This window comes from Lygodium microphyllum, chromosome 9 (genome assembly GCF_053477565.2).
Source record: "Lygodium microphyllum isolate KBCC chromosome 9, Lygodium_microphyllum_v1.1.10, whole genome shotgun sequence".
In the NCBI taxonomy this organism is placed as follows: domain Eukaryota; kingdom Viridiplantae; phylum Streptophyta; class Polypodiopsida; order Schizaeales; family Lygodiaceae; genus Lygodium; species Lygodium microphyllum.
The window spans coordinates 152,836,187-152,860,808 of record NC_141143.1 but is presented as its reverse complement, the minus strand read 5'-3'; the positions used below and the strand labels follow the sequence as shown (position 1 = coordinate 152,860,808).

Genomic DNA, 24,622 nt, shown 5'->3' with positions numbered 1-24,622 from the left:
ATCTTTGCATTGATTGGTGTTTCCAATGGAATTTTTGTAATATCCACCTTGACAAGATTGTTTAAGTCAATGTGTTCAAGTTATAGGGTAGGTGCACTCTAGACTAACCCTAGAGAATGGATGACTACAATATCTCCTTGCATCACATCGTCTTTCTGGTATGATAGTATATGACCCTAGGATGGGTGGACCTTAGAATATGTGAGGCATTTGGAGGGAGGCCACCACCATCGTAGCTAGACTAGACCCTTAAGTTCTATCATTCAAGCAAGGCAAGGTATTAGCACCAAATTCACTTCACTCAAAAGCGTTACTCCATCAAATTACCACCCTTGAATGCTATATATCAAGGAGATAAATTTCATCACCTGTTCTTTCTTTTGACCAAAAAACACCCACCCACCCTACTATGGTGCGAGTACCTGTGCACGAATGCGAGAAGCGATAATTCCTTGTGCATCATAGCATGAATTGTCTTTGCAAATCTCTGTTGCCTTCAGCGGGAGGTGGGCGACTACTCAGCAGCTTCGCTTCAGCACCTTTTACTTCTCAAAGGAGCAACTGCATTCCCTCCTGCAGGTTTCCAGTGAAAAAATGGCAGCCCGAGCGAGCTTCCTCCGATCCAAGGCATCTCTCCTGCATCGCCGGTAAGCACCTCAGGCTTTTTGATGGCCAATTGGGACTGAATTATTCAAATATATTTGTGTTATCATTTACTCGGGTTTATGTCAAACTAGGATTTTTACTCTTTCAAGCATAAAAGCAACTACATTATCTTTAGCTCGCTTCCTTAACTAATATAATGTTTACACAGTGAAACTTAACTATTGAGACATCAACCCAGCAAATAATAATAAAGTTGTTGCATCCGTCTATGGATCATAAAGCTAGGAGTCATCCGTCTATTGTCAATTCGCAGAAAACTAGAATACCAGCTTAAAGTGAACTATGCGGGGAATAAAAAACAAATTATGTACTTAATATAAGTGGGTGATACTCTAGCTGCTTCTATGATATTTCATAACTATCAACCCTGAAACTCTCTGAAGGATTGTATCCAAAGAATCTAGTGAGCATACAACTCTCGAACAAAAAATGATCGCAGACCATGCCCAACGTACAATATTCAGCTTAATCAATATTCAAGCCCCATGGTAGGTCATTAAGGTGTGTAATCAGACTATTTTATAGAAATGCAATCTTGGAGTTCCGTATTTCACACATAGAGAGAAGCAGAGTGTGAAGGGATTTTCCTCAAATTCTGTAACAAGGTGTGTAACATGTGGCAATGCAGCGTCACAAGTTGAGGAACATGCCAAACAAGATGTGAGACCTTGGGTATCAGAAGTAGGAGAAAGTGTGAAAGATAAACCTCAAAAGAGATACTTGCAAGTAGTCCTATTCCAACCACAGGTATGGGAACATAGGGAGGCTATTGCTCACATTCATTTTTGAACTTTGCACATGTCTTTCTCTTTCAAACGAAAAAGATTACAGGTTGTCACCCACAAAGAAACATTATGCAGTGACATGAGGAGTTGCAAGTAGCATTTTATCAGTACGATTGCAAGGCGCCATTCCTCTAGAGGAAGGTGCACATTGCAATTTCCTGAGCATTTCAAACTCACAAAATAAAACGATTGCTTTGTTTGTCAATGGAAGGTGTGACAAATAACAATTTATGTTCTAGTATTAACTTATTAGTTTTCTAACGATGAGGTTTACATCTTCTTGTCAACAGCAAGCTCAGACAGTGTAAAACTAACTAAAGTAATAAATGCTTTGGGACAGTTGTATTTCACTCAGATGTTAGCTGAGGACAAACATTGTAGGCCGAAGCAAAGTGCCATAAAACTTGGAGATGCTAGGATGATGTGTAGGAGGAACAAATGATGATGCCAACATCCACACATCAGACCTTTTGTAGTGAACAGCATGCACCCAAGTCTTACCAACTATCACAATTATATTTTAATGACTAGGCAAACTCAGGTGTGCAGCCAACTGAGCACTTTGGGGAAAAATAAAGCAAGGATTTAGTAGTCTCCTCCAAAATTGGGCTTAAAGCTTGTGTCCTTTTTTTTCAATGGTTGATATTGCAGTGTCCCAGGTGTGGAAGAACCGCACGAATCCATCCCTAACTTGGTGGTGAAACTCTACTATAGTAGATACCATAAAGGAACCTTGTAGGAAAATAGCCTAAATGATTAGGCACCCAACCTGTAAGTGCAATGACCCACTTGCAAGGGTGGCATTGTACCGAGCTATATTGCCCGCTCTTCCGCATCCAACTGAAGTATATGTGAACAAGCTAGGTGCTTTTTGTCCTTATTCTTGGTGTAAATGGGCTATGAAATAGAGTATGTAAACTCACATTAATACTCTCTATTTCACAAGATATGTAACCACACATTTTGAAATTTTGAAGACTATCACACCTTTACCCTGTAATTGCTGCACACCAGGCTGTAAACCAGCACCGTATTTTCCTTGCATGCATGGACCACTTGATGGATTGGCATCCATGTCCTTGAACTTTGAACTACTTTCAAAATAACGTTGATGTGCAGATGGTTGCTGATTACTTGCATCTCACTTATTATTATCAATCTATTTCAGTTTGTGTATGTGCAAGAGTACACTTTCTCTCTTTTTGTAAAGAGTATATATATTAGTCACAAAAGAAGTACGAAAGTCAAGGGAGGATCACTGAAGAGACCACTTGATGCCAATAATTTATTATCTCTAGTCAAGATACTAGCATGCTGAATAAGATCAAGCTGCCACTGAAAAAGCTCCTTAAGCTTCACAACATGACATTGGATGCCCATGGCATAAAAAAAAATGAACGCATTGTGAGTAATCCAAATATGCCAACAACCCCAAGATACAGAATCTTCATATGAGGTTGTGGTCACTGTGCCAAGAGCTAGAGGTACCAGAATTAGAGTTCATTTTAGTTAGATCATTAAGCCCAATTGTTATTTTGGTAACATTCTCTAATCTTTTGGTAGGTCCTATTGTTGTCTCATAGGAAATTGGCTACATTCTTATAGAATACTTACGACAGCTCCTATGCCTAGTCCTTAGGCTAGTCTATTACTCTACTCTTGCTCATTGACTTTCTATTATATCAATAAGAGATTCATCTTTTTGGCCTCGTCTCGGGGTTGTTCTCCCCATGCGATAAGCTCTCTAGTAGATATTTTGGACCCTTCAATCTAATTGTCAAAATAAATGTTGTTTCTTATGGACTTGAGCTGCCTACTCATTGGAAAATACACAATTCTTTCCATGTAAGTTTGCTAAATTCTTACACAGGACCAGAACTAGAAGAACCGAGTATTGAAGATTCTCTTGAAATCGAAGATATAGAACAACTCTTGAAACCCGAATAAATTTTATTTCACAAGGATCGCACCACAAAAAAGTAGCCTCGTGACATGAAATTTTTTGTTAAAATTAAAAAATTTACCCGCAATAGACGGGTAGTGGATAGTTGAAAAATTTATGAAGGATTACCTAGACATTCTTTGGCCATATGCAAAAGCTCTTTAGCTAAGAATAGCTGAAATAAAAGCTGGTGGGTTGTCATAACATAATAGAAAAATAATTTATATCCTTTTTATTATTTTGTATATTTGATTGTTTATTAAATGTGTTTCCTTTGCACTTACTAGATATAAAGAAAAATGCATTAAAGTTGGCCATTGATGAGTGGTCGCACAAGTTATTGTGGACTTATGCAATGGGTCAAGGAAAATCTAGTGCATAGTTTTACCTATATGATTTGATTGGGCGCGTGTGATTGGAACTCAAGTATATTAGGATTAGACTTACAAACTGAAAGGATTAGTGCTTTGAAGTGTGGACTAGATTAGTTAGAATAAATAGTTGCAATTAGCAAAATGGCATGATCATGAAATGTTTGTATAATGTGTACATGTAGGTTAAAAGCTTAAGATACATATATCTTTGCATGTAAAACTTGTATGAAGATTGTAACATTGTTTTTGTAATATACTTGCATCATCATTTTTGTAATATACTTGTAAAAAGCTTTCATATGATACCCATATTAGAGGCAACGGGTTCCTAAATTTTAGGAGTCTTGAATTGGTCTAAAAATGCTAAATCTAAAAAAATGAATGATATTCTAAAAATAGCAAGTTTTGTATTTTGGAAGTACTTACTAAATTTGGTTGTTTCTATTCTTGATAGTACTCAGCCAAAAAGGAAAGTTGTAGAGAAGAGACAAGAAAATAGTAAGTTTTGTATTCTGGAAGTGCTTACTAAATTTGGTTGTTTCTATTCTTGATAGTACTTAGCCAAAAAGAAAAGTCATAGACAAGAGACAAGAGTTATGATACTTGTTACACAAGCTTCTAAGTGTTCTACCACTTCACATCTCATGACACATGGCTGGAGGACACTTGTCTTATGCTACTTTACTTTCCCTTTTTGTTCTAGCTCTCTCCTTTCTCCTATAAAGAGAGCTTGTTTTTTCTCATTCTACATTTGTTTTCTTAGCTGTTAACTCTTGTATAGCAATTGAAGATAGCCTAAAGTGGGCACTATCCATTTACAGTATCATTCTCTACTCCTTTACCATCGAATATCCTATATTCTCTTTTGCTATTGTTTTATAGGGCAATAGAATTGAAAATTCATTAGAGCCCCTCATTCTCGAGTTCTTCTTCCATTTCAAGAATAAGAAGCAAGCTATATCAATGTATTGTTGTTCATCAATAGAGAAAGGCTGATTTATTCTCTTCCTATTTTCATCTTTGTAAAGAAATCAATTGTTCTTTTTGCATAGTAAGTGATACATGTGTGTATGTATATCTTTTCATGACCTTGTGAGAGTGAGAACCACTTCTCACTCTTTGGTTGATTATAACTGAACTCCATCCTAAAGGACTCGGGTTGAGTAGAAATAAATTCATTCGAGGGGGCTGCCCATCTTTAATCCTCAATCTTGTCTTCATTACTTTTATATTTCCATGGTTGTAAATTGTCGTATTTAGTTTTAAGTTTTTATTCTGTTCATTTGTTGAAATATTAAGTCTTGAAAACAAATAATTGTTGAGCATACTATGTTGTTTGGAGCATTTATAAGGAACGTGTGGCAATGGTGAAGAAATTAACTATTGCGAAGTTCAATGGCAAGCGAGATGGAAAGCTTATTTACATTGGGGTGAAGGAGGTGGACAATGCCCTTACCTCAATGTGGCAAATGGAGGGATTTAAAATTCTTCATGTTCAAAAGAGTCTTCAGGATGGAGCAGCTCTCTGGTGGGAGTCGTACCTAAAATTACATGCATTGAGCAATTGCATCCCTTTCCACTTTTGTTGAGAACGAGATCGTGCCAAGTTTGTGGATAGCTTGCATACCACCATTTTAGCTGATATGGAGGCACAATGATTAGACTTAGCTAGAATGGAGGCATGAGATCCTTTGGAGTGGGCCATGGAGTTTGAAACTAGCCTTCTTTCTTGGCAAGGGGTAGTGATAACTTGAGTCAACTCAAATTACAGCAAGCCTTAAATACACAAATCCGAAAATACACACTTTATTGCTTGATCTTGGATAGGCGCTATTGGTTTGGCCCCAACAATTGACGCCCCCCTTGTAGTGTTTCTTTATCTTGTATTGCTATAAGGTTGAAGTACATTGAGATATAGATTGATCTCCTTCAATCTTCAATACAAATGCCTGTCATAAATGACTAGCACTACATGGGCACCATTTGTCCCTTGATTGTATAATGGTCTAGGCTAAGATTGGGTCTTCAATTTCTCGTATGTGGTCCATAATAATTTGGAAATGGGCAACCACTTGGATCAGCTGCAAATTAATGCCCTTAGTTGCTACACTTGTTGAGAAACCCTTCACCCTTCACCCATAGTTTGCTTTTTTGCGTTTCTATGTTTTGCCTTTAGGGTTTGCAGCCCCAAAAAGGAGCCCCATCCTAGACCGACTGTGCCTATTTATAGGCCACTCTCTCATTCATTCCTCACGGTTGATTCATTCAGTTTGTCACCACTTGTCTCCATCCTCTCCACTACCCTCACACCCCTTCAAGAGGACATTGCGGTTTGTGGTTCGTGGCTGTCTTCATCATCTTCCTTGTGCTACGGCACCCTTGTTCCCTTGTATCACACTCATTCCATGATTCAAAACTTCATCATTCCATTCATAAGAGTTTCTTCTCTCTTCTCTTCTCTTCTCCATGTTTGCCGAGTTCACTCCGTGTTCCTCCCTGCCAACCCTACTGTCTCGCTGGCATGTTATCTTTTGACATAGTATCAGAGCAGGATTTGCTCAAATAACGGCAAAGATTCTTCACTCTAGTGAAGGCAAAGATCGGTGGCGGGTTTGGCATCCACTTCTCTTCTTCTTCCGCTACATCAAAATCTCGTTTTTGCAGATTTCAGGTGTTTTAGCTTGCTGCCCATACCTCGTTCGCGGAGGACATCTCAGCCAAAGCTGTCCATTGTTGTCTATAACAGTATGGCACGTGTTTCCAGCTTATTACACACTGTTCGAAGCTGATTTTAGTATATTGATTGCTATTGTTTTTTCCTGCGTTTCTGGTCTTTCTCTCACTTGTTGCCTACGTTTTTAGTCTTTCTCTCTCTTGCAGGCTATCCTGCCTGCGTTTTTAGTCTTTCTCTCTCCTCACATGCGTTTTTCAACTGGTTGCAACCTCTTACTGCTGGTAGCATCCTCCTCCCACTGGCAGCTCACTTCCACTGCCCTTCCATCCCTTGCAGCGGACATTGTGGGTTCATGCTTCACACTACCCTCACACCCCTTGAGGCGGACATTGCGGTTCGTGGTTCATGGTGGTTGACCTCTTCCTTCTTCAGCAAGGTACATTGGTATCCGTGGCTTCTTTACCAATAGATGACTAGACTACTGGGTGCTTCTACTGTGGCATCACCGAACACATCACTGATGCTTGCCGACTTTGACCGTTGCTCCTCACCCCTCCGGAGTACATGCGTCTTCCACTAGGCACTCCTTGTGCCACCTCTCCTTTCTGGGCCACAGAGATTGTTCTGCATCGGCTATCAGGGTACTATGCTCAAGGCAATAAGATGCATCCGATGCGCACTAAGTCCTTTCGAGCACATGGAGGATCGATTGGCACTACGACCTCTTGGAGATTGTCGCAATGCTAGCGGTAGTCTTCTCCTACTTATTTTCAGGTACAGTGGCTTCCACGACCTACGGCTCTGCAATCCGCTCCACCGAGAGACAGTGATTGTTTGATAGCGTCTCCTTGTTAGTCCGCTCCTTCGAGAGACAGTGGTTGCTCGACTCCTTCCTCTTCTTCGGCTACCCAGTCCACTCCACTGAGAGACTGCGATTGTTGCCCACCCTTGACTACTCAGGTTCGAGAGGCTACCTCTGAGAGCTCTTCGGCACCCCAGATACATTCTTCAACACGACCGGCAATACTTCCTTCATCATCAGACATTTCGGATTTCATGATTCATGAGTTTTTGGATTTCCTATCTACTTCAGAGGGGGATTCAAAGGGGGATGTTATGTCTTTGCCCTCAGAGGGGGCATCTACTTCTTCTTTGACTTCAGTGGGAGCTCCTCTACCTCCCACCTCAGAGGGGGAACCTACTCCACATGAAGCTCTTCACCCATCCTCTACTTCCTTGGGGTGGCTGTCTTCGACCAGTCATCTCTTCTACTGATACCTAGGATCTTCAGGTACCACCTAGATCGGGACCTTGGAGGTTCAGCCGCGACTTGGTGACGAGGCCTTTGTATTCCTTCCAGCATGGATGCACGGAGCTAGTGGCTTCTCTCTTGAGGTTGTATTTCGGGTTCTCTAGTTCACTTTGTCTATTGTTCTTTACAGCAGGTTCCCTTTCCGGTGGAAATCTTGGATCTTGGGGATCCTCTACATCTTCTTCCCCCTCTTCTCTTATTGCCTTGGTCACTTGGTTAGCATGGGGCCACCTCTCGAGATTAAGTACGGACATATCCTTATGGTTCTCGGCACCACACAAAGTCAGACATTCCTCCTATGCATTGCATGTTTTCATCATCTTTGTACTAGGGCTCTTGGGCAAGTGAACAATTTACCCACAAGGGATATTGTCCAAGTGGCATCTACTACATGAGCATTCTTCAGCATGTAGCATTGCATCTCCAGCTCACTCTTCTCTTGTTTCCCTTTTTGGGCGTGAGAGGGGGTGTTGAGAAACTCTTCACCCTTCACCCGCAGTTTGCGTTTAGGGTTTGCAGCCCCAAAAAGGGGCCCCATCCTAGACTGTCTGTGCCTATTTATAGGCCACTCTCTCATTCATTCCTCACGGTTGATTCATTTAGTCTGTCACCACTTCTCTCCATCCTCTCCACTACCCTCACACCCCTTCAAGAGGACATTGCGGTTTGTGGTTCGTGGCTGTCTTCATCATCTTCCTTGTGCTACGGCACCCTTGTTCCCTTGTATCACATTCACTCCATGATTCGAAACTTCATCATTCCATTCATCAGAGTTTCTTCTCTCTTCTCTTCTCTTCTCCATGATGGCTGAGTTCACTCCGTGTTCCTTCCCCCCAACCCTACTGTCTTGTTGGTACGTCATCTTTTGACAACACTGAGTACTTGGGTCTTCGGTAGTGGTCATGGATACCAAGGTGGCAATGGAAACCCTAATTTTTGTTGTAAATTAGGGGTTTGGCAGCAATTTCTACAATGGCTCTTCACCCCAAGCCGGAAATGGCTGTGAATTGTTGAGGATTGTGAGAGGATGAGAGAGAGAGCTATAGAGAGAAAATTCTCAATTTTGTCATGCACAACTGCCCGAACCATCTACTGCTTTGATCAGGGACAACAAAAATGCTGGCTGGTTGGAAATGGTATGTGGTTGCTTGTGCCTGCTGAAACAGCACTCTTTTTTGTCTGTCTTCTCTCTCCTCATCCTAGAATTCACTCAATGGCTGAAATGACCCTCAGCCAGCCCCTACACAGCTCTCTCCTAGTTTGCATGGGTAATTTTGACAAGTGGCAGCCAGTTTTGCTGCTTGGCAGTCTTCTAATTGTCATTTCCAGCTTTAATTATTTATTTTTTAAAATTTAAATTCTGAAAATGAATTATTATTCATTTGACCCTAACCAAGAATTGCCCAGTGTCCATTTGCAATTACTAGGCTAACCCGCATGGGACATTAAACAATCCCAACATTAATTAGCATTGAACCAATATTACTTTATTAAAATTAATGCCTAGTCCCACAATTGTAGTGGCCCAATTAATGGCTTAGACCCAAAGTGACACCAAGTACCCACAATACCTCTCTGACATATTCACTTGGGTTACTTAGGCCGTCATCGTGACTTAGTTGACTTGCACTCCACACACGCACCTCTCATGTGCATAACTTAATAATGCCAAAGCTAAGCATTAAAAATACATGTCTCCTTGAAATCCTTGCAAGTGTCTTTGATTGCACTACAAGGTATATACCGCATGGGAACACCACACTTGAGCTCTTTTGTAAAAAGCTTTGAGTTGTATTTCACACTTGTGTATAGTAGCAAGTATTCGAGTTGTACTCACTTTATGGCATAAGAACAATCTTTATAATGTACAAGATAGTTTAGTAGGTTACTTTTTACTTAAGTGACTTACGATTTTTTCTAGAGAGATTTTTGGACTTTTGTCCAGACTTTCTCCGGAGACTTCTTGGACCTTGGTCTTGGACCTGTCTCAATAACCACCCCACGAGATTTTTTTCCTCCAAACTTTTTGTTTGGAGACTTTTGAAGGCACATTGGACTTGATTGCAAGCTCCCTACCCAAAGATTTTTTGGCGATAATCTAGAGAAAACCTCCTTCACCATTGCATCTCTAGATACTGATATTGTATAAAGATCTTTTGCCCTCCTTTCTCTTCAGCTATAAAAAGAGAGGGGCGGCAACTAGTGTATCAAGTTATCATTTTATGCTAATAGAGTGTACTCGTACAAATCTGTGTACTTCTGTCACTCACCACTTAAGCATCACTATCTTTCTTCTCTTATTATTATCTCTAGACTTCTCTTCACTCATCCCTTCACCCCAAACTTCACTTCTCTCTCCTTCGGACTTCCTGTATCTAGCGTTGTCTCAAGATTTCTCTCTTCCCTAGACTTCTTTGCTTCTAGACTTCTCTTCTTCCCTAAACTTCTTTGTCTCTGTCTCTAGACTTTTTTTCTTTCCCAGATTTCTTTGTCTCTATCTCTAGACTTCTCTGACTTCTCCTCTTCCTTAGACTTCTTTGACTTTTTCTCTAGACTTATGTGACTTGAGACTTCTTCTCTTTCCTAGACTTCTGTGTCTCTTTCCAAATATCTCTGTCTTCAGACTTCTTATATCCAGACTTCTTTGTCTAACTTCTTTGTAGCATTGTTTCTCTTCCCTCCAGACTTCTCTTTCCTCCTAGACTTCTCTTCCCTCTTTGTTGAAAGGTAGAGTCCGAGTAGAAGTACACAAGCGAAAGTAAAGAGCAAAGTAAGAGCTATGGTGGAGAGAGAGAGAGAGAGAGAGAGAGAGAGAGAGAGAGAGAGAGAGAGCATATGTGGGAATTCCAAGAGTCACAATGTATTGTTCCCTTATTTAATAGTCGTTGAAAGAATAAAGAATAAAGTGACAATGATAGGCATCTGTCACATGTAGTGTATAAGTGTGTGGTCATGGTGTGTGTAGTAAATACAAGGTGGTATAGGCATAGGTGCCTTTGTCCCAAACAATCTCGTAGATTTCTCTTTCCTTTTTGTTGAAAGGTAGAGCTTGAGTGGAAGCATATTAGCAGAAGCAAGAGTAATGGTGGATGGAGCAAGAGAGTAAGAGAGAGAGACACTGTATGTGGGAACTCCAATAGTTATAATGTATGGCCAGCCTTTTCTTATTCAATAGTTATTGAAAGAATAAAGTGACAGCGATGGGTGTTGGCCACCTAGAGTGTACAAGTGAACGATCACAGTGTGTATAGTAAATATAGGGCGGTGGAGACACAAGTACCTTTATCTCCAACAACCTTCCACTTAAAGGCGAATGTGTCTCGAGTGCGGAGAGAACAAGAAAAAAGTGACAAAGTATAAACATACCTAAAGTACAATTGGATGAGAAATAGACATTATCTCATCCTATGCTCATCATCTTCCTAAGTCAAAATGTTCCTTGAGTGAGGAGATTTGTAGGATTCTTGTTAGTGGAGATCTTGACAAAGCTCAATAGACTTGTCCTCTACTACCTCTGTGATGAAGTGATAGCGCAGCTCAATGTGCTTTGTCTTTACATGGATGGCCGGGTTCTTGGCTAATTGGATAGCACTCATAGAATCCGAATACAGTGTAGAAGTGACAGTAATGCTAAGGTCTGCTACATCAGACTGCTTAACCATAGGGTCTCCTTGCAAGTCTCGGTGGCTACAATATGCTCTATCTCAGCAGTAGATAAGGCCATATATTTTGACACCTTGGACATCCAAGGAAAAACCCCCTAGCAAAAGTGAAGACATACCTAGAGGTAAACTTCTTACTATTTGTATGTCCTGCTCAGAGTCAGTGTAACCCATGACTGTAGTATCCTGGCCATCATAGCAAATGCTCATATTAGGTGCCTTTTAGGTACCTCAAGTTTTCATGATACCTTTCACGACGTCCCAATGTTGTTCACCAGGTGTAGCTATATAGCATACCACAACTCCCACTACAAATGCTATGTCAGGGCAAGCGGCTATTATGGCATATGTTAAAGTGCCCACTATAGATGCATAAGGGAACTCGGCCATCTCGGCCTTCTACTCATTTGATTGGGGTCAATCGGCTGACCTTCATATGGGAAGGTAAAGGACAACCAATAGGTTCAATGTTCTGCATATGAAATCACTGAAGTACCTTTTTTATATATGCCTATCGTGTAGGTAAAGGAGTTCCTTGGAGCAATCACATGTGATATGCATATCAAGAATATGTGAAGCATGCCTCATGTCTTTCATCTTAAAGTTATTTTTGAGACGAGTCTTCAAAGCATCTAGCTTATTATGAGCTTTTTCAACAATCACTTGATAGGATATCCTTGTGAATGCACGAAAGCATTGAACTTCTGGTACCATTCCCTAGGTGCTTGCCTAAGGCGGTAAAGACACTTTCTCAACTTACACACTAGGTGTTTCCTGTCCTTTTTTATAAAGCCCTTAGGCTATTGCATATAGATATTCTCATGCAAGTTCCCCATGCAGAAAAGCCATTTTCACATCCATTAAGTAGATATCGGATGACTTATCTATCTTTCAGCATTGGCTTGCTCTTGTTGAGAATCAGCTTGAGTAAAGATTAAACTAAGGTTTGACAATGGGGGTAAATACGTTTCTAAAGTATTTGAGTAGTTTTGTGATGAGAGGGATGCTAAGCGTCAACTGACCATCTCATACACCCCACCCCAGAATGGTGTTGCAGAGCGCAAGAATACGACCGTTCAAGATCCGCAATATGCTTCGTTAGACATGCTTACCGCAACATTTTTGGGCTAAGGTAGTTATTACTACTGTACATTTGATAAATATAACCCCATGCTTTGCTATTGGTTATCAGGTTGCAAAGGAGATATGGTTTGAAAAACCTCTCTCATATGTGCATCTTAGAGTCATTGGATATGAGGCTTTCTACCATATATCCAAGGACAAACGCAAAAAGCTGGACCTGAAATGCATCTTTCTTAGTTATGGAGATGTAGATGAGATGGGCTATCGCCTATATGGATCCACAAGCTCTCGGAAGGTTATTCGCAACCATGATGCTGTTTTCCATGAGAAGAAGATGCATAGGTAGCCTAAGCAGGTAATTGAGATATGTGGGGTGATCTTTCAGGGGGAGCCTTATGTTAACGTATAGCCAGCTAGACAACCTGCAATTGATGTTCTAGTGGCCCATGATTATGATGTTGGACAAGATGTATAGGCCTCCACAGCCTGTTTTGAGATGGTTACTAGAGATAGTTATCAACCTAATCAAATTGCACTCTCCATGAACTATGCTATGGTGATAGATTCCAATGAGCCTTTTACTTATGAGGAGGCCATGCATAGAGATGATAAGTCACTCTTGGGAGAGGCCCATATACTTTGAGTTTGATTCACTGCAGAATAACCATACATGGGATTTGGTTCCTTTGCCGAGTGGAAAACATGCATTGCCATACAAGCGGATGTATAAGTTGAAGAGTACCCCTAGACACCCCAAGCTAACCTACAAGGCCAAATTGGTTGCTATGCTAATAAAAGATAGAGGCTACCACACTTGGCCCCTTGAGCAAAAACAAGATTCCCATGGGTAATCTTGCACGTGTAACCACCAAAGGATACATGATAGCTTGCACTATCCAATTATCTAGCAAACAGAAGTCTTTTGGTCAAGGTTGGTACGTGACGTACTTTATGTAGAGAAAAAGAGCTGCTTGAAGGAAATTGCAGCCTTACATCCCCAATGCCAACAATATCCAATGCCAAGTCATTTCCTAGTCTCACAAAACCTATCATGTTGTGATAGGACTAAAACCAATCCCTATGCGGGGTAACATGGAAAGAAGTCCTCGAATCAAGTAGGCAACATTGAGAATATGTATGTAAAGCATCAGTCAAGTGAGAAGGGAAGTATCAAGAGAGGAAGTTGCTAGGATATACTCGTCATTTGACTTAGGCTGTACTACATTTCTCTCTTCAATCTTTACATTGGACTTACTAGGGACAATGCTGTTGTGAGGTGCACAATGGAAGAAGGAACTTGAACTAGAAAGAAGACAACAGGAAGATGAAGGAAGAAAGAAATTTTCATGGACTGAAATAAATGCTGAATACAAACAAATGGACTGATCAGTCCTTGCATACAGCCCAAGGTGTCAATGAGGGCAGCAGATCTGGCCTGAAATGATGATGGCAGCAGCAGCAGCACCAGAGATAGAGTGTGTCCAGAGTTGGAGCAGCCTACAAAAGAAGTGATTTGCCCTAGCCAATGAGCCTGCTATAAATAGCAGAAAAAGATCAAAACTGGCCGACTAGCTGCCAGCTGGCCGATTGCATTTAATGCAGTCTGGCTGCATTAAAAAATGCGGAAAAATACAGTTGGTGTGGCAATAAATTCAAGGAGTCTTTGACAAAGTGCTCCAAGTTGGGGAATGTTGAAAAATGCTCACAAAACTTGGGAAATGCACACGAAAATGCTAGAGCCCCCATGTCTTCATTAGACTCTGATCACAACTGGGAGATGATAGACCGACAAGATTGAAAGTGATAGGCTAACACCCCTCTCAGATCTTGGGAGTGTTTGGAGACCCAACAATTTCATGTGATTAAGCATAGAAACCTTGGGTGAAGGCTTCGTGAAGAGATCCACCCCATTGTTCACAATAAGACAGTAGGCTATCGCCAACTTGGAATCCATGATCCGCTCTCGAACATAGTGGTACTGAATCTCAATATGCTTTGTGCAAGTATGAAACACAGGGTTCTTTGCTAGAGCACGAGCACTCTTGTTGTCCACACGTAGCTCCGTAGGTCCTGTTTTTGGAAAGCAATCTTTGCCAATAAACAATGGAGCCAAATTGCCTCCATAGCTGTAGAACAAAGGGCACAGTACTCAGCCTTTGTAGATGAAAGAGCCATAGTAGGCTACCTCTTACTACTCCAAGAGATAGCTCTAGATCCAAGGGAGAAGGCATAACTAGTAGTGGATTGTTGTGAGTCCAGATCACCTGCCCAACCAGAGTCACACTTCATCCTAAAAGAGTGGCCCCCTCTCCATATATGATCCTGTAGGGTGGAGTCCCTTGTAGGTAGTGCAGAATGCGCAAGGCAACTCTCCAATGAGCCTGAGTGGGAGTCTTCATAAAAGAAGATAACAAAGCCACCACAAAAGAGATGTCTGGCAGGTATGGATTAGCCCGATCAAAGGGCCAATAAGGCGCCTATAAGGGGTGTCATCACTAAGGGCATCGCTTGTTGCCAAAATCTTGGAATTTGGGTCCATGGAGTATGAAATAGGTGTGAAGAAAACTGCTAGGGTTTGCACTGAGGGAACGCAGAGTGTACGACCACGACAGAAACACAAAGAAACAAACACAGACCCAGGAAGCAAGACTCAAACCCTAAATGCAAAACTCAAAACTCAAACCCAAACAGAAGAAGGGAACTCTGAAGTGAATGAATTCTGCAAATGAATGTAAGATTGTATAGATACTCAAGGGTAGAGCAGTGTGTCGGAGAGTGACGTCCACTAGAGATGGATCCCGAGTCTATGATCACCAGTCAAAGTGTGAAGAGAGAGGAAGAATACCAAATGCTGATCACCAGAGTGTAGGCGACTGCAGAGGATGATGCTTGATGATGAAAACGCTAGTAGAAGGCTGTAAACGCAATTGCCAGGTGGAGAAAGATGGTTGCGAGCTACTGCTAGGTGATGGAGAGCTCCAAATGCAGCAGCAAAAGGCCTCTTGATGGAGGAGGAGGGCTGCCAACTGTCGCCTACAGCCAGAAGCTGCAAATGCAGGGTGTAGATGAAGGTGGAGGTGTTGACGATGAGAAACATGGCCAAACACAGCAGGTAGGAGGGCACTAGACAGTGGGTGACAGCTTGGAGGAAGGCACTAGGGCACTGCACAGGCTGATGGAGAGAGAGAGGTAGTAGTCGAAGGGCTGGATCGCCACGTGTGTATATATTGATGGCTGCAATATGCAATAACGAGATGGGCTGAATGGGAGCAGCTTGTCTATTTATAGATGTTGAAGGGTGCCCCAAAGAATTGGGGTTTTTGGGGGACCATTGAAACTCTCTTGGACCACTCCTCTTTTTAGGGTTTTTCATTAATTAAGTGTGTTTTGGAGTTGTTTAAGAATGCTAATTAGTTGAAAAGCATGTTTTAGCTCAACATCCCCTCGCAGGCTCAAAACTGAGCCGAAAGGTTAGACCAACCACTTTGATTTGTACTTACCCCATGGTGTCCCACCCCAAGCAGCCAGGGCACTGGACAAAGGGTGCATGTTAGCTGCCAAGTGGCCTACCAAGACTATAGAGGTGATGGTTATCTTACCAAGGGAGTCCAAGTAGTCACCCTAGAGAGGATAGGGCATTGGACAAGGGGTGCATGTCGGCTGCCCAATGGCCTACCAAGCCCTGCAAAGCCGGATGGAACCACATTGAACTTGTTTAAAAAATAAGAATAAAAAGTAAGAGGTAAATTTTATGGAATGCGGTCGATTGAGTAATAGTGACCTAGAAGACGGGAGTAGGGAGGATACACCCAACACATCACAAAACAATAAAACCTTACCCATCCACTGAAGGGTGTAGATGACGAGAAAAAATAGGTGATAAGGTATCCATGTGATGGAGTATGGTGGTATGGTGACAATAGCTGCTAGTGGAAAAAGCTTAGGATCCGCTCAAGTGGTGCTCTGCACAATGAGATGCAAACTATGCTACATGTTGAAGAATACTCATGTAGTAGGTGTCACTTGGACAGTGTCCCTCGTGGGGAAATTGCTCACTTGCCCAAGCCCCCTAGTACAAAGATGATGAAATCATACAATGCAAAGGGGAAGGTACAACAGGGGGGGAGAAGCCGATGTCGAAGACAAAGTGCTGAAGCCTGTAGAATACCAAGAAGGGTAGGGACCCCCTCTCAACCTGGATGTAGATGCCGAAGAAGGAAGAGGAGCCTGATGTCGGTCTTCGTGTGGGCGCCATGATAGCATCGAGAGAGATGCTACACGATCCGCCTCAGAAGGGGAAACCTCCACGCTAGAAGAAGAACAAGCACTCCTTGGATGATGAAACGATGAAAGGAACGGTGCGCATCCCATGTCTCTAGCCCAAGTAGGACCAAAGCAATCTGCAAGTTAGCCCTACACTGAAAGACAAAAAAACTGCAAAAGAGATGAGAGTCTGCGAACATAGAGGTTAGTGGTGAGATGCTTCAAAGGAAAACATAACAGAGAAAATCTAACTGAAAAGACAATGCCATGAATGTTTATGTGTGTGAGTAAATGCAACAGAAAACATAAGAATGGAAAAGCTAAGGACAATGAATCCTATGGGCCCAACTCTAAGAGTGCGAAAAAATGAATGCTAGATTGACCTAGGGTATCCTAAAGGACCTAGAGACATACTAGTCTAAGAAAGTGTCCACCATCATGTATGTCTAGTGGCAGGGCTCGGCCAAGGGGAATGCTTGACGAGATGGAGAGGAAGGTGAGATGGATGCATGAAGTGCAACGCGATCCAAACATGCAGAGCAATCAGCCAGTTCCTCAGGGGTAGTGAAAGAGACTGTCTATTGAGGCTGTGCTCGGGCCACATGTCCAGCAGCAACGGGTGCTGAAGGAGTAGATGAAGCAGGAGCGGAAGGTGTAGCCCCATTGGACTGTGCAATCATAGTGGTTTGCTGAGGCTTTTTAGGTGGAAGACCTTGGGTCTTGGAGTGACACTCCATGTCCACATGGCCTGCTCTCTAGCAGTGTGTGCAAAACCAGTTTTTCTTAGGAAGTTGCTACCAAATAGGTGTAGGTTCTTTGGTTCCATCTGAGGAAGAGGAGTCACTCTTTGATTGGCTTGCCTTTGAATCTTGCAAGTTTTTGCCACTGTTGGTTTTTCCTCCCAAAGAAGAGGCAACCAATCTCGTTGCTACAATCGAGGTTGTGAGATGATGTGCTGAATGAAATTGAAGTATTTTTCGGGCAACTTATTCAAGAATGTAACCTGATCGTCGTCTGACTTTGGAGAGCCAGTAGTGGTGAACTTGGCAAGTAGCTGCCTAATTTCAGCTAGTTTGACGTTCAGATCATCCCCTTCCTTAATAGAGAACTCTTGAAGCTCAAAGTCGAGATTTATACTCCGAGTACGAGCTTGGGCTGCATAGCGGTCGAGAAGGTGACTCCAATGCTTTGACGTGAGTGGTGCTAAAGACCTTGAGACTCAAGCACTTGTTGAATGAAATTTGACCAAGTGGTGAAATTCGACCCGTTAAAACGAGTCTTATCTGTGAAGGCATTCTTGGCCATTGCAATAGGAGTGGTAGTGCTCGGAGATGGGTAGTGCGAAAAGGTGTAATGAGGGTAAGATGGGAGAGGGGAGTGCACTTGGGAATGGGCCCTAGAGTGCCCACTAAGTATGCGGGTAGCGTGTGCAAGGTGGATCCATAGGTAGGGATGGGCTAACTAGGCATGGGCATGGTAGCCACATGAGTAACCCAAGGAGTTGGAATGGGAACACGTGGAGCAGAAGATGAAAATCCCTGCATAGGTGTGACCCAAGGAGAGTGTGAAGACGCACCATAAGCTGAGGATGGAAATCCCTGCGTCTGAGTGGTCATGTGATAGGTGAATCTGGGGGTAGTGAGGGGGATGCCCATCATAGCCGTCCCAAGTGCTATGGGTGTGCTCATTTGCGGAAAGATGAGAGGCACTGTGTTAAAGGGTGGCATTCCCCCTAACGAAGTATCATGGTACAAAGAGGTAGAGAATGGGGTAGAGAAGGAGAAGGTGCTAGGAGCAGAGATGGAAGATCCAATCCCTATCATGTGTGAAGCGAATGTGGAGTGTAATCCGAGATTTTGAAAGGATGAAGAGAGATGATCAAGGGTGGAGGTAGAAAAGGGTGGGATGGGAGGGAAGTGACAAGTGCATGTTACATGCTCAAATGAAACAGAAGCTGTAGATGTACCTGAATTCCGTCTGCTTTGTGAGTCCCCCTCTATTGAAGTTCACGTATGCAAAGCCATTCGGATCTTGTACCTCAAAAGAAGAAATAGGCGAGGGTTTTGATTCATGCAACTCAAAAGGATTGTACAAACCTGACATTGGGCTTGGCTGAGATGATGAAGATGGATCGCCAGACGTTCTGAATGCCGTATATCCTCCATGATCGAAGAGGTAGCCAGCCTCACTAGTTGGTCCGAAGGTGGTAGTAAAAGTGGTAGGAGGGGTGTAAACATCACCGTACTTGTTGTGATAGTACTCCTCAAAGTCCTCCTCTGTCATATTATTGAAATCTGGAATAAGAGTAGAAAAAGAAGGTGAAGGTGAAAGTGGAGTGTCGTCCTCCTCACCGAGTCCATAATACCGTCTCAGGGTCTCCAGTGATGGAGAAGCCTGATAGAACATCATAGGAATTGGAGAAGGTGTCTGGGACATTGTGATTTGGTTACGAGTCGTATTGTGTACCTCGCACAAAAACTAGCTCTCCACAATATTCGCAAGATACTCTTTACAAGAGCACCGACTTTGATACCGTGTGAAGAAAACTGCTAGGGTTTACACTGAGGAAACATAGAGTATACGACCACGATAGAAACACAAAGAGACAGACATAGACACAGAAAGCAAAACTCAAACCCTAAACGCAAAACTCAAAACTCAAACGCAAACAGAAGAAGGGAAGGAAAAACACAACTCTGAAGTGAATGAATACTGCAAATGAGTGTAAGAGTGCACAGATACTCGAGGGCAGAGCAGTGTGTCGGAGAGTGACGTCCACCAGAGATGGCGGATCCCAAGTTTGTGACCACCAGTCAAACTGTGAAGAGAGAGGAAGAATACCAAATGCTGATCACTAGAGTGTTGGTGACTGCAGAGGATGATGCCTGATGAAAATGCCAGTAGGAGGTTGTAAACGCAATTGCCAATTGGAGGAAGATGGTTGCCAGTTGCCGCTAGGTGATGGAGAGCTTCAAACGCAGCAACAGAAGGTCACCTGATGGAGGAGGAGGGCTGCCAACTGTCGCCTACAGCTAGAAGTTGCAAACGCAGGGTGCAAATGAAGGTGGAGGTGTTGGCGATGAGGAACATGGCCAAACGCAGCAGGTAGGAGGGCGCCAGATAGTGAGCAACTTGGAGGAAGGCGCCAGGGCACTACAAGGGCTAATGGAGGAAGGTGCCAGGGCATTGCAAGGGCTAATGGAGAGAGAGTGGCAGTAGTTGAAGGGCTGGACCGCCATGTGTGTGTGTGTTGATGGCTACAATCTGCAAAAACAAGATGGGATGAATGGGGGTAGCTTGTCTATTTATAGATGTTAAAGGGTGCCCCAAAGAATTAGGGTTTTTGGGGGACTACTGAAACTCTCTTGGACTGCTCCCCCTTTTAGGGTTTTTCATTAATCAAGTGTGTTTTGAGGCTGTTTAAGAAAGCTAAAACATAGGGTTCTTTGCTAGAGCACGGGCACTCTTGTTGTCCACGCGTAGCTCTGTAGGTCGTGTTTGTGGAAAGCAATCTCTGCCAATAAACAACAGAGCCAAACTGCCTCCATAGCTGTATAACAAAGGGCACAATACTCAGCCTTTGTAGATGAAAGAGCCAGAGTAGGCTGCCTCTTACTACTCCAAGAGATAGCTTCCGATCTAAGGGAGAAGGCATAACCAGTAGTGGACTGTTATGAGTCTAGATCATTTGCCCAACTAGAGTCATTTCATCCTGAAAGAGTGGCCCCCTCTCCATACATGATCCTATAGGATAGAGTGTACATTCATATGAATCTATATGCAAAGGCATGTAATTTCTTATATGTGTGCATACATGTACTCAAGCTTGCTTACTATAATTTCAGCATTGCTTAGCACTGCTCTCAAGTTAGCGAGTAAAAAATTCATGAAATTATTGGGTTTTAATATCACAAATATTGGTAATTCATCGTCCTCTCATGTATCTAAAAGGTAAGCTTGATGGGGCAAGTTGTTACACTCAAGCTTTCATAGCAACATAATTGTTGGTGAGACTAATTATATGAGCAATAAGGCCATCATAAAGAGTGGCTATGATGACACATATGATTTGGATGCAACTTACAACTACCTAATAATCAACATCCAACTCTTCAATGGGCCTGAGTGGGAGTCTTCATGAAAGAAGACAACAAAACCACTACAAAAGAGATGTTTGACGGAGTATGGATTAGCCCGATCAACAGGCCAATAAGGCGCCTATAATAGGTGGCATCACTTGTTGCCAAGAGCTTGGACTTTGGATCCATGGGTTATGAAATAGGCCGACACTCGGCCACACCAAACTCCGAAAGAAGCTCAAAGATGTACCTGTGCTGCGAGGTAAAAATGCCCTGTGCCATCTAATAGATCCACAATCCAAGGAAGAAGTGTAGGATTCCAGGATCCGTCATGTCGAACTTTTGGTCCAATATTTGTCAACGAGTACGATCAACCTCTCGTGTATTGCTCCTTCTAATGATGAGGTCGTCAACATATAAGATGACCAAGATGCACGTGTCCTCCGCAACCTTGTAATAAAGGTTGGGGTCATGATTTGATCGATGGAAGCCACTCTCCAAGAAGAATCAATCAATTCATTGATACCAAGCCATAAGAGCTTGCTTTAGGCCATAAAGGGCTTTCTGCAACTTGTAAACATGGTCCTTCTTCCCCTATATAAGAACACCAAGAGGTTTTGCGACATAAATCTTCTCCTTCAAGATGCCATTAAGAAAGGTCGACTTCATGTCCATCTGATAAACGGGCCAATAGTGATGAGTGGCCAAAGCTAGAATAGCTCGAATAGTGGACATCCAAGTTGTCAATGCGAAAGTCTCAAAATAATCCAAACCTGCCCCCCTTAAAGAAAATCACTTAGCAACAAGATATGCCTTATGCTTGTCCAAGGTTCCATCTGCAAGATACTTAGTCTTGAAGGCCCACTTCACACCAATCACCTTTTGCTTCTTTGGACGAGGAACCAACTTCCAAGTCTGGTTCTGCTCAATAGAATCGAGCTTAGCCTTCATAGCATTGCGTTAAACATCTTGCGCAAGAGCCTCATCAACTATAGTAGGCGCATGATCCTGAAGAATTTGAGACATAAGAGCATAGTTCACATAGAGTGAACTACCCCGTCAGCCTTGCAACCTAGCTGACCTGTGAGGGCCAAGAGGCGTCGCAAGGAATTGAGTAATCCTTGAATCTTGCATGAGCTGCCGATACCATTGAGGAATGATGATAGGATCATCGCGTTGCAAAGGAGAGCGAGTAGCCGTTGGTACCTGTAAAGCACTTATCTATGTAAGGGACTCCCCCTCACTAAGGGAAGGTGGATCTTTCTCACTTGATGAAGAGAGATCCCCCTTTAATAGCTCAATCCCCGCTAGAGGAAATCTGGGGAGATGGGGAAGGGGTATGAATACTCGATGAAGGAGCTGTCAAGGATGGAAGGAGCGAGGGCGTGGAAGAAGGAGGGGGAGGAGTTGCAGATGAAGAAGGGGTGCCAAGGGGTAACTTGGAAGGAAGGGGAGGGGCTGAAAGTGGGGGGGAGGGGGTGTCAATTGAAGACGAAGAAGCACTTGTATTGTTGAAGCGCCATGAATCGGATTCTCAAAGGCCATAGACTCATTGAAGATCACATTCCTATTCACTGCAATCTTACGTGTTGATAGATCATAGAGTCGATAGCCCTTCGTGGTCATATTGTAACCCAGGAAGATAAGCTTGTTTGGCTTGAAATCAAGTTTACTCCTCCTTTTCTTCTTGTCCACATGGACATATGCCTCGCATCCAAAGATGCGAAAGTGGAAAATAGAAGGCTTCTTTTCAATGAAAGCCTAGTAGAGAGTCATATCCTTCAATGCTGAAGTAGGTGACCTATTGCAAATGTGAACCGTAGTAGCCATGACCTCACCCCACACAGAATGGGGAAGACCCCTATGCTCCAACATTGACCATGCCATCTCAAGCATGGTTCGATTAGCACACTCCATTATACCATTTTCAGATGGTGTATTCGGATGGGAATATTTCATGTGAATAATGTGATCCTTGCAAAACTCAAAAAATAGGTTAGAACAAAACTCACTACTATTATCAACTTGAAACACCATGAACTTTAAAGGAGGTTTGCTTCTCCGCAAACACCTTTTAGTCTTGTAAAAATAGGAGCTCTTCTCGCTCTTGTACTCTTAAGAAATAGGGTTACACATAATGACTAAAAGTGTTAGTTTTCCTTCTCATAGCATAATTGAGTGCATCATCATCATGTTCTTTTTTTGTTTTTGAGTTTCTCTTCTCTCTCAATGTTTTCCGTACACATTCTATGTTTCTTTCGGAAAACCCTATTGTCTCTTTGCATCACCAGATATTTTGACATGGCATCAGAGCATACCTGTTATTCTAACATGGTATTAGAGCACAAGAGCTTAGAGAGCTAAAGACCTTGTTCATTAGAGAAAGCAAAGGCAGGTTGTGGAGTCGGCATCATCTAGTGATTTTCCCCTTCATTTTTGCTGCACCATTGGGAGATAGAGATACCCTTCTCTTCCTCTCCCTTCTACCCTCCCTTTTGCAAGTTGACACTGTAGTGCTATGACTTCTCCACAGACAGATGGTCAGACCATTGGGTGCTCCTCTTTTGGCATAACTAGACCCCTATGATATTCAAGGACTGCGCTTTGCTCCCTCAATAGCTGATGATCATCTTCCTCATCCCAGGTAACATCAAAGAATTACGCTTTGCTCCCTCAACAGTTGTCCTTCACTTTCAAGTGATTACTTCGATAGCTCATTGTCTGGAGAATTGCCTTTCACTCCCTTCACTATGTAGATTTTCTACAGGTGTTGCCGCATGATTCAGATAGGCCAGTGGAGTCATCTTTTGAGCTTTGGCTTCATTGTATCAGCTTTCCTTCTCATGGCATGATTTAATGCATCATCATCGTGTTCTTTTCTGTTTCTGAATTTCTCTCCTCTCTGTGTTTGCCTTTCTTCTCGTAAACCCTATTGTCGCTTTGCATCATCGCATATTCTAACATGGTATCAGAGCATACTTTGTTATTTTGACAAGTAGGTGTAGCCTTTGAATCCTTGGATCCCTCCCTAGCTTCAAATGGAGGTACTTCTACCAACATTTCTCCTCAAGATGAGTGCCCTTTCCACAATGTGAGCACTTGGTTTTCTTTTTCTTCTTATCCTTGGAATCATCTTTACTATCCTCTTGTTTCTTAGCTGGAGGCTTTCTCTTCCTCCCTCCAATACCTATAGTAAAAGCCTTTGTGGAGTTGGATTCACTAGTCCCCACCTCTCTAAGAGGCTCATCATACTCCAAGACAAGTGACGAAAGCTGCTCCCAAAGAAGAGTATCTCGGGACCTCGAAGTCAAAAGGTTGGCATAGGAGATATTGTAGTTAGGTGATGGTAGCTAAGTGAGTAGAATCATAGCCATATCCTCCAAAGATATCATCCTTTTTAGGGACGCAAGCTCGTCCTGCATATCCTCTAGTTTGTGGATGTGATCGTGCATGGAAGAGGAGTCTTTAACACTGACCATCCAAAGCTTCTTCTCCAAGGAGATCTTGTGGGCAAATGTCTTTTGATGATATACGGATGCAAGCTTCTTCCACACCTCCACCGTAGTCTTCAATCTGTGAACATGAAAAACCTCTTACAAAGAGTTAAAAAGTGCCCGATGTGCAGATCACTCACACTCTTATGTGAGCGTAGGTGTGAGTAAAACCCAACAAACCCCCTTGGAGTGATAGGTGATGAGCATACAAGTGTCATCCACCAAAGGAGATCAAATTTGAAGCATTGTGGAATGCCTTCAATTTGTCGGGAGAAAGAGCTTTAGTAA

At 42.7% G+C, this 24,622-nt stretch overlaps 1 protein-coding gene across 3 annotated transcripts in view; it reads left to right on the top strand.

Annotated features, from left to right (window-relative positions):
- The first annotated feature begins 307 nt into the window (after positions 1–307).
- The window catches only part of AGL26 (tRNA (cytidine(34)-2'-O)-methyltransferase), a 96,538-nt gene continuing 72,223 nt past the window's right edge, over positions 308–24,622 (top strand). For 2 of the 3 annotated variants that reach the window (XR_015691935.1, XM_087685321.1), the window contains exons 1-2: positions 308–647; positions 1,295–1,413. Coding sequence is in view for 2 of the 3 variants with exons in the window: in XM_087685321.1 (XP_087541447.1) it covers positions 467–647; positions 1,295–1,413 (300 nt within the window). In the remaining variant the exon portion in view is untranslated. The remainder of the gene's footprint in view (positions 648–1,294; positions 1,414–24,622) is intronic. The other variant, XM_087685322.1, reaches the window with a different exon arrangement.